Source organism: Loxodonta africana, chromosome 10 (genome assembly GCF_030014295.1).
Source record: "Loxodonta africana isolate mLoxAfr1 chromosome 10, mLoxAfr1.hap2, whole genome shotgun sequence".
Lineage (NCBI taxonomy): Eukaryota > Metazoa > Chordata > Mammalia > Proboscidea > Elephantidae > Loxodonta > Loxodonta africana.
In genome coordinates this window covers 35615384-35629209 of record NC_087351.1, presented here as the reverse complement: position 1 = coordinate 35629209, position 13826 = coordinate 35615384, and the positions used below count along the sequence as shown (strand labels likewise).

The window sequence follows — 13826 nt, the reverse complement described above, 5'->3', positions numbered from 1 at the left end:
TGTGAAGATGCCTCTACAACCCCAGAAATGCCAACAATAGCTAGCTGTAACCAAACTCTAAGAGAGAATCATGCAACAGATTCTTTCTCAGAGGCCTCAGCGAGAATCACCATGGCCAACAGCCAGATATTGGACCTCCAGCCTCCAGAACTATGAAACAATGAATTTCTGTTCTAATAAGCCATGTAGTTTGTGGTCTTTTGTTCTGGAAGTCATAGGAAACAAAGCTCACTGGTTTTAGAAAGCAAGAATATGGGTACACACGAATATAGACAATCGTAAAACCTTAAAATATGAAACCCAGAAAGGGAGGTTACCAGCTCATTCCATAGGAACAAGAGCTACACAGATCTCTCGATTGCCAGGCCTGCACTATATCAATCAGTGGCCATCCAGGCAACTCCAATACCTACCTGGAGGGGAACAATTTGGCCCATAACATCTCCTTCTTTGGAACTGAAATCTGCATACCTGTGCTTTCAGTCATCTGTTAAAAAAAAAAAAAAACTGTACTGCTGTAAAATGTGGTAAAATCTGTATTGCTAGAATTTTCTCTTAATCTCTGCAGTAGTGTAGAGTTGAAAACTTATGCAATCAAGAAGCTTTGCAACCGCAAAGAGAAAATCACATTGCAGAAACCCATTTGGTCTTTGTACTCCATTCTTTCCTGCCCTATCAACACCTGAGACTAAAGAATGGGGGCTGATCAGACAAAGAGGGACCACCTTGGGGGCATGATGCTGACTAAACCTCACAAGACAAGATGCAATCTATCATGGTCATATGGAGAGGCCAATAAAAGCCTGAGCCCCTAAGGCTCAGAGGAGAGTCCTGATTGATGACCACGCACGGGAGAGGGTAGAACCATCTCTCTTGGGACGTGGAAGCTCTGTGCTGTGACACCTCCCTGACCCACCCTACTTCTGTCTTTGTATGTCTTGTTTGTATCCTTTTTGCTTGTAATACATCTATAATAGCATGGTGTATACTTTGTGAATTCTGTGATTCATTCCAACAAATTAAACAACCCACAGGGGCAGTGAGAGTCAGCAGGGGCTGGTGTCTGCTTGTCTGGAACTCTGAAAGATATCTTCTAACCCATGAGCTTTGATGCAGCTCTGGGTCATTAGTGTTGAAAGTCAGTGTGCTTCTAATCTGTGACCTATGACCCAGCTCTGGATGGCTGGGACTGAGAGAGGAAATGTGCACTGTGATCGCTGGGCACCTAGGATGTTGAAGTAGGAAAATGAGGACTGATGCATTTCCACACTCTGGAACTGGATTCATGCTGATCCTTAGCATGCAGGTAGCCTTAAAGATAGGATTTGCCAAACATGCTCATTCTTTCGTGCACTGTCGAATTCCTTGAGATGGAATTCTTGACCTTGAATATATCAAGAATTAAGAACAGTATCATGTTATCAGGACAACCTGGGACCAAATGATTATTTGAAGCAGGATTTCCTGTCAAAACTCTTCTCTCCAACTTTCTTATTCTGTCATCTCGTTACCTTCTAGCATTCTCATCAATATTCTATTTCCACTTCATCTCAATCTCTAATCTCATGCTGATGTGTTTGAAACTATCAAGTAGTTGATAGATGAAAAAGAGTCTTGTCAAGTGTTCTTTTATGGTGAGACCAGTACTTGTTACTTTTATATTTATAAAAATTTATAAAAAATTAAGCTCTTGTGTTCTCAAATACTGAAGCACTAAGAGGGAAAGGATTGGAGTGAGAGATGTTGTGTAAAGAAGTAGGCAGTTGCTATTCACAAACCCCTGGCAATATGGCACCACGTTCATTCTCTTTAAAAAACCAAAATAGAACTTAGTGAACAGTAACACCATTTCTAACTGGAAGAAAAGTCCCTAAAGGCCCTAACTGTTCCTCCTCAGAGTTCAGGATTTTCTGCAGGTAAATGTGGTTATATGGATTCAGAAAATACCTAACAGTGTACTTCTTGTAATACCATCACCTTACACATTCCTCTAGATTGAAAGGGACATGCTAAGTTCCTATTTTGAGAATCAGTACAACCAATTTTGGTTGTTATGCATACCAAAAAGCTCTGGTGGAGATATTTTTGAGTGCTCGTGTGCTAGCAAAACTGGATAGAACCCACCAGCAGCTCTGTGGAACGAAAGACCTGGCAATCTGCTCCCTTAAAAATTTCAGCCTAGGAAACCCTATGGGCAGTTCTACCTTGGTACATAAGTTCACTATGAATCAGAATTAACTCAAAGACACAACAACATTATGCAGACCTACCTTTCAGTGCAACTTGACTATCCTCCAAACCAAACATCTCCAGTTCTTCATCGATGTTCCTAAAAGAAATTGGGAGTCCATTCACCTCCCAGGACCCTCTTCTCTAGAAATGCTCCTCACACCCCAAGGCTGAAATTTCTTGTTGCTGTTAGGTGTAGTTGATCAGTTCCAACTCATAGCAACGGAACAAAACACTGCCTGGTCCTGCACCATCTTTGCAATCATTGTTATGTTTCAACCCATTGTTGCAGCCACTATGTCATTCTATCTCCTCAAAGGTCTTCCTCTTTTTCCCTGACCCTCTGCCTTACCAAGCATGACGTCCTTTTCCAGGGACTGCTACCTCCTGATAACATATCCTTTGATATGAAGTCTCACCATTCTTGCTTCCAAGGAGCACTCTGGCTGTACTTCCAAGACAGAGTTGTTCATTCTTCTAGCAGTGCATGATATATTCAATATTCTTTGCCAATACTAGAATTCGAAGGCATCAATTCTTCTTTGGTCTTCCTTATGCATTGTCCAGCCTTCACGTGCATATGATGCCATTGAAAATAACATGGCTTGGGCAGGGGCACTGTAGTCCTGAAAGTGACATCTTTGCTTTTCAATGCTTTAAAGAAGTCTTTTGCAGCACATTTGCCCAATGTAATGCGTCATTTGATTTCTTGACTGCTACTTTCATGGATATCGATTTTGGAGTCAAGTGTAATGAAATCCTTGACAACTTTGATATTTTCTGTTTATCATGATGTTTCTTATTGTTCCACTTGTAAGGACTTTTGTTTTCTTTATGTTGCCGTGAAGTCCATACTGAAGGTTGTAGTCTTTACTCCTAGTTAGTGAGTGTTTCAAGTCCTCTTCTCTTTCAGCAAGCAAAGTTATATCATCTACATGTCACAGGCTGTTAATGAGTCTTCCACCAATCCGGATACCACCAATCAGGTACCACATACTTCTTCACATAGTTCAGCTTCTGGGATTATTGCTCATCATGCAGATTGAATAAGTGTGGTGAAAGGATACAACCCTGATGCACACATTTCCTAATTTTAAACCACACATTCTCCCCTCGTTCTGTTCGAACAACTGCCTATTGGTCTATGTACAGGTTTCGTATGAGCACAATTAAGTGTTCTGGAATTCCCATTCTTCTAAATGTTACATATATAATTTATGATTAACACAGTCAAATAACTTTTCCTAGTCAATAAAACACAGGTAAACATCTTTCTAGTTTTCTATGCTTTCGGCCAAGATCTATCTGACATCAGCAACGATATCCGCCGTTCCATGTCCTCCTCTGAATCTGGCTGGGATTTGTGGCAGTTCCCTGTTAATGTACTGATGAAACCAGTTTTAAATTACCTTCAGCAAATTTTACTTGTGTGTGATATTAATGATATTGTTTGATAATTTCTGCATTCTGCTGGATCACCTTTCTTTGGAATTGGCAGAAATATGGATCTCTTCTAGTCTGTTGGCCAGGTAGTTGCCTTCCAAATTTCTTGGCATACACAAGGGAGCACCTCCAGTGCTGCATTCCTTTGTTAAAATAACTCAATTGGTATTCCGTCAATTCCTGGAGTCTTGTTTTTCACCAATGTCTTCAATGCAGCTTGAACTTCTTCCTTCAATACCACGAGTTCTTAATCATGTTGCCTCCTGAAATGGTTAAACATTGACCAATTAATTTTTGTACAGTGACTTTGTGTATTCCTTCCATCTGCTTTTGATGCTTGCTGTGTCGTTCAATATTTTGTGCATAGAATCCTTCAATACTGCAACTTGAGGCTTGAATATTCTCTTAAATTTCTTCAGCTTGAGAAATGCCGAGCATGCTCTTCCCTTTAGGTTTTCTATCTTCAGATATTTGCACATTTCATTATAATACTTTGTCTTCTCAAGCCTCCCTTTGATACCTTCTGTTCAGCTTTTTTACTTCATCATTTCTTCCATTCACTTCAGCTTCTCTACGTTCAGATGCAAGTTTCAGAGTCTCTTCTGACTTCCATTTTGGTCTTTTCTTTCTTTCCCATCGTTTTAATGGCCTATTACTTTCATCATATATAATGGCCTTGATATCATCTCACAACTTGTCTGTTCTTCTGTCATTAGTGGTCAGTATATCAAATCTATTCTTAGGATGTTCTCCAAAACAGGTAGAATACACTTAGGTTGTATTTTGGTTCATGTGGACTCTTTTTAATTTTCATCAGCCTCAACTTAAACTTGCATATGAGCAATTGATGGTCTATTCTGAAGTCGGCTCCTGGTCTTGTTCTGACTGATAGTATTTAACTTTCCTACGGTCTCTTTCCACAGATACAGTTGATTTGATTTCTGTGTATTCTATTCTGTGAGGTCTACACGTATAGTCACTTCTTATGTTGTTGAAAAAAAGTATTTGCAATGAATAATTCATTAGTCTTGCAAAACTTTATCATGCAGTCTCTGGAGTCAATTTTATCACCAAGGCAATATTTTCCAACTACAGAGCCTTCTTGTTTATATTCCGATCACCAGTAATTATTAATGCATCTTGATTGCATTTTGATCAATTTCAGACCACAGAAGTTGGTAAAAATCTTCAATTTTCTCATCTTTGGCATTAGTGGTTGGTTCATAAATTTGAGTAATAGTCCTATTAATTGGTCTTCCTTGTAGGCATATGGATATTATCCTATCACTGACAGCCTAGTACTTCAGGATAGATCTTGAAATGTTCTTTTTGAAAACGAATATGATACCATTCTTCTTCAATTTGTCATTCCTGGTATAGTATACGATATAATTGTCTGATTCAAAGTGGCCAGTACCAGTCAATTTCAGCTCACTAAAATCTAGGATATTGATCTTTATGGGTTCCATTCCATTTTTAACCACTTTCAGTTCTCCTAGATTCATATTGCTTACATTCCACATTCTAATTATTAATGGGTGTTTGCAACTGTTTCTTCTCATTTTGAAACATGTCACATAAACAAATGAAGGTCCCAAAAGCTTTAATCCATTCAATTCATTCAGGTCGACTCTACTTTGAGCAATCTGCTCTACCCTGGTCACATTTTCAGTGCCTTCCAATCTGAGGGGCTCTTCTGAAACTTGCCCACCACAGTTGACTCTGTTGGTATTTGAAATATAGGTGGCATAGCTTCTAGCATCGCAGCGACACACAAGCCACCACAGTTCAACAAACTGACAATACAACCAATGGTTACAACACGCTTTGGTTATTATGCATACCAAAAAGCTCTGGTTGTTAAGCGTTAGTCTGCTAACCAAAAGTTCTGCAGATGGAACTCACCGGCCGCTCCATGGAACAAAAGACTCGACTCTCTTCTGAGACTGCTTCTGTACAAGAAAAAACCTCACTGGATTTGGTTCCTTGGATGGAGGTCTAGGGTTCCTTGGATGGAGGTTTATGGTTTCATAGCATATCCCGGTTAATAGGCCTAATAACATCTTTAGTGCTTCTGTCCTACCTCCTAGTTCATTTTGCAGTACTTGGGAATTTTAAAAGCTTGTAAACTGCCACCTGAGGCATGACAATTGGTCTGTATGTGCCTGGAGCAGCAGAGGAAGAAGTAGAGTCAGGAAAAGGAGGAGAATATGCAATGTGAGGCTAATTGCCTCCATGAAAAATTGCCTCCTTTGACATGAGGCCAGAAGAACTAGATGGCACTTGGCTACCGTTACTGAACATTTCGATCAAAGATTCTACAGGAGAATCCTGATCAAAATGTGAAATGCAGCCTCAAACTCTTATGGACTCCTGACTCTCTGGAGCCCTGGGCAATGGAGAAACACCTGGAATTATTGCCCTAACATAAACTTTAAAACTTAAACCAAAAATAATCCCTGAAAAAAAAAACAAAACAAAACCGTACTGTTGAGTCAACTCTGATTCACAGAACTCTTCTTAAAACCAAACAATAGTTTACCTGTATCAAAAAAAAAAAAAAAACTACCTTAAGCATTGTGTTCTTCAAGAACTATCTTTCTGGGATTGCCTCATATGCATGGGAAAGCTGGAATTGAATACGTATGACCGAAAAAGAATTGATGCCTTCGAATTATGGTGTTTGCAAAAAATATTGAATATGCCATGTACTGCCAGAAGAACTGCAAATTGTGCAGATAGCACAAGAACAGGAAGTATTTTGCTTTGTTGTATATAAGCTAGCTATGATTCGGAACTGACTCAACAGTGCCTAACAACAACAACATATGTGATCAAAGTGACAAAAGCAGTTCTAAAGATTTGATAGAAACCTTCAGGGGCAGTGAGTTTATGTTAATGGGGGAAGGAACAACTCAGAAAAGGGGAATAGTTGCACGACTCAAAGAATGTAACCAATGTCACCAAATTGTACACGTATAAACAATTGTACTGGTGTGTGTTTTGCTGTATATACTCTCAATAAAAACAACAGGAAAAAAAAAAAGAAGAAGAAGAAATATGGTTCTTGGACAGGCCACTGTTTCCACAGCATTCGTCATTCTCCAGAGGATGGTGAGTTTTGAGTAAGAAGCAAAAATAGAACACCCAAGTATGGGCAGTTACACTTAATTAGTGCCATTTCTTCATTCCTTGAAACAAGAGGCCATGGTGAGGGAAAGAATCACAGGCACAGACGCTTTGCCAGCATGACCGTCTTCACTGAGATTCAATATTTCCTGGGCCAGTTAGGACATGAGAGAGCAGGAACAGTCAGGATGCCTGGAAGAAAAGCCATATTTATCCTCTTTATTCTTTATATGCACATTGTCTTCCAGGGGTGGAATCACCTTGCCAAAAGCCATTTGACCTTTGTTCTCCATTCTTTTCCGACCCAGCAACATCTGAGGCTAATGAATGTGGTCTGACCAGGAAAAGAGGGACCACTTGGGGTTTGGGGGCCTCATGCTAACTAAGCCTTATAAGTAATCTATCATGGCCATGTGTGGAGGCCTATTAAAGCCTTAAGTCATAAGGCTCAGATGGAGATTTCTGGTTGTAGGCCATTCACGGAGAGGGTAGCACCATTTGTCTTGGGACACCTACCATTCTCATCAAACGTCTCTCTTTCTATGTTTTATTTCTATCCTTTTTAGTTGTAATACACCTATAGTAAGTATGGTGTACTCTCAGTGAATTCTGTGATTTATTCCAGTGATTTAACAAACCTACAGGGGGCATGAGTGCCGGAAGGGGCTGGTGTCTACGTATTTGTCATTCCAAAAGGTGTCCCTCTGATATGTGACCTCTGACCTAGCTCTCGGTTGCTACTGTTGAATGTCATTGTGATTCTAATTTGTGATCTCTGACCCCACACTGGGTGGCTGGGTGTGAAAAAGACAGTGCACAGTTAGTGGCTGTCAGCTAGAATACAAAAGTGGGGAAGTTAGTACTGAATCCATTTCCACTCTCTGACAACTGGATTCATGCTGAGTTTTAGCATGCAGGTAGTCTTTAAGGTGGTATTTGCTGACCATGCCCCTTCTTTAGTGCACTATCAAAATCTGTGAACTGGGACTTTTACCTTGAACACATCCAGAATTATGGAGAGTATTGCATTATCAGGGTGACCTGGGACCAAAAGATAAAATGAATCGGGTTAGTCTGTGAAAACTCTTCTCTCCAACTCTCTTATTCTATCATCTCTTTACCTTTGTATTTCGTTAACATCCCTTCTCCACTTCATCCCAGTCTCTAATCCGAGGCCCATTCCCAAGATTCTGCAGTTGTTTGAAACTACCAAGAAGTTGATAGATGACTAGGATCTTGTCAAGTTTTTTTGTTTTTGCTTTTGTTTTTATTTTTGATTTTATGATGAGACCAGGGCTTGCTACTTTTACATTTACAAAATTTAAGCTACTTTTACATTTATAAAATTTAAGCTTTTGTGCTATCAAATAATGAAGCACTAACAGGGGAAGAATTGGATTGAGAGATATTAGGTAAAAAGTAGAGAGTTGCTAATCACAAGTGCAAGACAATATGGCATCATGTACATTCTCTGAAAACTCAAAAGAGACCTTAGTGGAGGTAATATCATTTCTGACTGAAAGAAATGCCTCTGAAAGCCCCCTTTCTTCCTTTTCAGAATTTCAGAATTTTCTCCAGGGAAGTGTTATCACAAGGTCTCAGAAACTGCCTCACAGTGTGTTTCTTGTAATACCCTCATCACAGACATTCCTCTAGGAGGGGAGAGGGACATGCTGAATTCCCATCATGAGAATCAATACAACCTAGTAGGAAACATGTGGTCATTGAGCCTGCCAATCTCCCCATCTCTCGGGTTATAAAGACTGGAAAGATAAACCACAATCAACTTCCAGCCTGAGCAACCTTTCTGAGAAGATGCTGCTGCTCCTGATTCTGTTGGCCTCACCTCTGCCCTCCAGGGCCTTCATAGGGGACTGACAGTCCCAAACTCAGGGCCTGGTTTACTCCATCAGTGACTTTTCCACATACCTTCAGTCACTCTATCTCTGTGATGTCTTCTGGACTCAGTTCTTCTCCAGAATTTGCTGAACTCTGTGGCTGCCTAAGAGCCCTGGTGGTACAGTGGTAAGAGCTACAGCTGCTAACCAAAAGGTTGCAGTTCAAACTTATTAGCAGTTCCTTGGAAACGCTGTGGTGCACTTCTACTCTGTCCAAAAGGGTTGCTACGAGTCAAAATTGACTGGAAGGCTGTTGGTTTGTTTTCGGGTTTTTTTGTTTTTTGTTTTTTGTATGCCTGCATAAAGGATGTACAGAAACGACTGGAAAAAAAAATGCTCCCAAGACACTTGGTGAGTCATTCCATGGGTTGCATCTTTGTTACCTGGAAAGTGATTTACTGTGAAGATGGCCAAAGATTCTGATGGAGTTGGGAAAGTTAAAAATGAATACTATAAATTCCCTTTATATATGAAGCTATGAATGGACAGTTCAAAATCAGGTGCCTTCATACAGATTAAGAAGGGAAGAGTTATTCCACATTCTATATTCTAGACTTGGCCTTCACCTTGTTCATATTCTGCTGAGGCCCTAAGAACTACCAGGGCAAATAGTGAGAACTTAACTGAGCCATTGGACTGTTGGTATGTTTACCGCTCCTAAGGTCCTGATGGAGACAGGGCTCCCACCCAGGTACCTGCAGCTCATATCATTATTTCCCCTTTGATTTCTAGTTTTTGTCCTCATCTCCCTTTATCAAGATGGCTCAATATAATGAGAATCTCATTTTGGACTAGGGTTGAGTCACTCCTCCCCACCCTTAGGCCAAATACTATCTGGGGACTGTTCATTCATTCACTCAATGACCGTTTATGGGTCTTTTACCATGTATCAGACTCAAGATGAGGAAGAAAGATTCAGAGTGTTCTGGTCCAAAAGCGCATCACGTTCAGTTCTTAGAAATCAGCCCATGCTGGAAGTGATCAGTACAACCGAGGTCTGAGAATTTGAGAAGCGAAGAAGCATTCAGAGCAGATCAGAGAGAATATTTTCCAGGTCTTCCGGGTTGTGAATCCTGAAGACAGATCATTTCCCTTAATATGTGCCTATTAACCCAAAAGAAGGCTGAGTTCCCTTAACTCCAGAGGAAGAAAGTGAGAACTACGGAAGAAATGGGCCATGTTACAAGTCAGCCATGATGCCCACAGGAGCCTGGAGCCCATCTGAGTGTTACGGGCCATGTGGACTGCTCTCTTCTAATTCAAATTAAACTCTGCAGATCATCACAGCCTCAAACATCCCAGTTGTCTAGGTCATAGGTTGTACTCATCCTCTGGGTTCTGTGAGCACAGTGATCTACAGAAGATTTTATCTTTATGTAGTGATCTCAGGGGGCATAGAGGCCAGATCACACTCCTGGCCCTACATGGCAGAAACAAAGATGCTTACTGACAACAATACACGGAAATCCTGTGGGGGTTTTCTGGTACGAGAAGATTTTGTGCTGACAGTGGCTCACTGTTTTGAAAGGCAAGGAGCAGCATCTGGGTTCCTTTTCACTGGGAACCTGCAACATCATCCTATAGACATAGCTCATGATGATGCTTCAGTGCACAGAGCCCAATGAGCTCATCAGAGGAGCCATATGTGCATCTCCAGTTGGAGGGAATTGAATATGGGATACAGGATTGCAATGTGTGAGCAGGGACTGGAGTGGCAGGTGGGACTGCTTAAATACCATTCCTGGATCACAGCTGCAGAAAAAAGAAGGTAACGCCATTCATGTTTGACTGAGATATTGGAGGGGAGAAATGAGACATGACTTCTGCCCCATCTACTCCTCCCTATTTGACTTGCCTACAGCCTGCCTTTGGCTTGAACATAAGTGTCCTTTTCTGACACTCAGTTGAAGTTCTTACAACTTACTATATCTAATCTTTCTTTGCAGAAAGGTGGTTGTCATCCTGGGAGCTCACAATTTCACAAGAAATGAACCCACTATGCAGACCATTCTTGTGATTCAAGCCGTCCCTCACCCTGAGTATGACCCTGATTCAGTTTTCAGTGACATCATGGTACTGAAGGTAACATCACATCCATTTATGCCTCAGGTACTGGAGAGGCTCAGCTCATTCAGAACCTCAGGAACCTTTTGTCTTCCAGCCTCAGTGCTCTACTGGTCCAAGGGCAATAAAAGGGGACTTGGGAGCTTCTCTGTGTGGGGGAGACATGGGCAACGCCCTCTCTGCTCTGAAACTCACTGACAGGGCAGGATCTGAATTACCATCTCTCAACTTCTCTCACTAGCTGAAACGCAAGGCACGACCGAACAGGGCTGTGAAGATGATTTCCCTACCAAGGAGCCACGACTGGGTGAAGCCAGGGCAGGTGTGCAGTGTGGCAGGCTGGGGAAAAACAGAAAATGACAAGTTTCCAAACATACTTCAGGAAGTAGAACTGGAAGTACAGGAAAAGAAGATGTGTGAGCAATTATTCTCACCCTATGATGACGCCACTCAGCTCTGTGTGGGGAACCCTCTGTACCTTAAGAATGCAGAAATGGTAAGGAGACAAGCATCCCTCCTGCCTTGCTTCAGAGAAAAAAAGTTACTCTGAAGCTTCATGGCCAAGAATTCACCGGCCATGAAGCCACGGTAGAGCAGGGTCCACCATGGGTGGGGCCATCCTGTTCTTAACAAGTCACACCCAGGAACCTCCCTCCAGCTCATCTCTTGTCCTTTCTCCATGATGGAACAAGAAAAAGTTGGGTACTTTTTTGAGCTGGAGAGAGGACTTGATAGGGCAGGGACTTACGGTGCCAGGGATCCCAGAGGCATGGGCTCTGCCCGGCCCTCTCACTCAAAGCAAAAGTGAATAGTGATTCTTCAGGCCTTTCGTCCTCTGAACACCCAGACCCTGAGCAGTAGGATATGGGAACCAGGAAGAAAAAGGAGCCAGAGTGGGGGAGGCAGAAGTGTTTGTGCTGAGATTCTTCCCTTTTCTGCCTACAGGGTGACTCCAGTGCACCCCTGGTGTGTAACAATGTGGCCCAGGGCACTGTTAGCAATGGATTTAAAAACTGTTCACCTGGAGTCTTCGCAAGAATATCCAGCTTTGTTTCCTGGATCCACAAAATAGTGAATGCATCCTAGTGTAGCTAAGTGACCAGACCTGGATTCTGTGGCAGGGTGTATGTGAGGGGTGTCACACTCTTAGTAAAGATCATCACCCAGTGTGGAGGAGTTGCTTTTGTGTCTTCCTTAAATGTATTCATTGGTCCCCTTCTATGCCCCACAATGGCTCTGATTGCACTGACTCCACTCTGTTCTATGATCTTCCTGCTCAACAATTCATAAATTCCCCACACAAGCCACAACTCACACCTGTGCACTGTCCCATCCTATCAATGTCTGTAAGGTCAGGTCCTTGCATCTGACCCTATCAGATAGTGGAGTGCCTATCTTAGAAAAACAATGTAGCTTGCTATATGAGGCTCTCAATAATGGCCTTTATCTTTCCTAAACTCACCCAAGCCAACCAGCAAAGAGGAGGGGAGAAAAGCAACTGAGCTTCCAACTGATGCAATAGGGGTCTGGCATGGTCCCCACCAGGACTGCATTCCCACGAGGCTCCATCGTCATCTCAGTCCACAGCTCAGCAGATCCTCTCCCCAGTGCTACTGTTTCAACTGTGCTCTGCCTCTACTATCAATTCCTCATCCTTTCAGAGGGGGCTCAGAGAGGCCAGGCTGTATCCCTCAGAGCAGAGCTGAGGGAATATGTCAGACAGACTGGGGCCCTCACATGTAGACACACCTTCCACTTCTTCAGGCCAAGCACTCACTTGTTCATCCAGACCAGCACATCCCACACCCCCACTCAAAGAATCAAAGGCAAGCAACCCCGACTCACTTAGCAGCTACAGTACCTCTGCCTGCCCTCTTGCTCACACCTGGATGATTGGTTTCTTGATTATGTACCATGTCTGACCACCTGGTCATTAGGGCTTAGGTATGTTAGTTGTTGCCTCTAGACAGCGGGATTGGCGTTTGCATCTTCCATCTTCTAGTTAGCATCCATTAACTGCCTAAGCAACAGGCCTTGTGATACAGCAGTAAAACCACAAAGGAGGTTTCCCCCAAGGAACTATACACCTGCTCTTTTTGTCTGAATTCCATCGTACCTATGAAGATAATATTTCACCCTGTCTGTCTGTTTGCAGATGCCCACACTGTGTATGATTAGGGCTCAACAACTCCGGGTGGTTTTCTCTCTAGGATGCAAACAGGTCAAGTTTCAGGTACAGAGAGGCGAAGGCCTTCCCATACATGGCTTTCAGGCATAAATACAGGCAAGCAGGAGGCAATGGTAGTGTTCAAATGGAGAAAAACTATCTGCTGATGGTAGCCCAGTGTTGACAAGTGAGGAGCCAAAGCCCACACCCACATGCGAACACCCACGGAGCTGATTCCCCTCTAAAGTTCTGATTTCAGCGGCTCACTGTGCCCCCATCACCCAGTGCCCAGAGCAACTTATGAATGGTGAATCCCACAGCAAGTTTGGGCAGGACTGAGAGGTGGACTTAGGACAGGACTGTGGTCTTTTGTCCTCTTCCCAGGGGAGAGATGGACAGCACTAAACTCGAGATCACAAGAGAAGCATTGAAGCAACAGAATCAGAATGCAAACTGCCTTTCCACAGCCCAGTCTCCACAGATGTTGCATTTCTAACCCACTCCAGCTCCCTCAAACAGCAGGGGTGCCAAGAGGTAGAATATCCTGAATAGCTAGAAACCAGCCTCATCCACCCTCACACAATTCCACCCCTCACCTTTAGCACTTGTTCACTTGTTCATTCTGCCTTCCCCAGGACAGTGTGCTCGGTAGTCTTCCCTATTAGAAAAGGAACTCTGGAAATTGTTCCACATGCAGACAGCTACGGATGGTCAAAAACCTCCCAATATCTTTTCCTAAGACAGGAGATACCAACCTTTTGAGAGCTAATTTTTTTTTGTTTGTTTTTTTGTTTTTTGTTTTTGTTAATTCAAGACAAGGCCAAAGCAGATGAGTATAATAAAAATATTGTAAATATTATAAATATAAAAATAATATAATATACAATTATACACAG

At 42.3% G+C, this 13826-nt stretch overlaps 1 protein-coding gene across 1 annotated transcript in view; it reads left to right on the top strand.

Moving 5' to 3' along the window:
• LOC104847000 (granzyme-like protein 2) overlaps positions 1–11849 on the top strand; it is a 40541-nt gene extending 28692 nt beyond the window's left edge. The window contains exons 4-6 of the mRNA XM_064291847.1: positions 10646–10781; positions 11005–11259; positions 11709–11849. Coding sequence (XP_064147917.1) covers positions 10646–10781; positions 11005–11259; positions 11709–11849 — 532 coding nt within the window. The remainder of the gene's footprint in view (positions 1–10645; positions 10782–11004; positions 11260–11708) is intronic.
• Positions 11850–13826: the final 1977 nt, after the last annotated feature.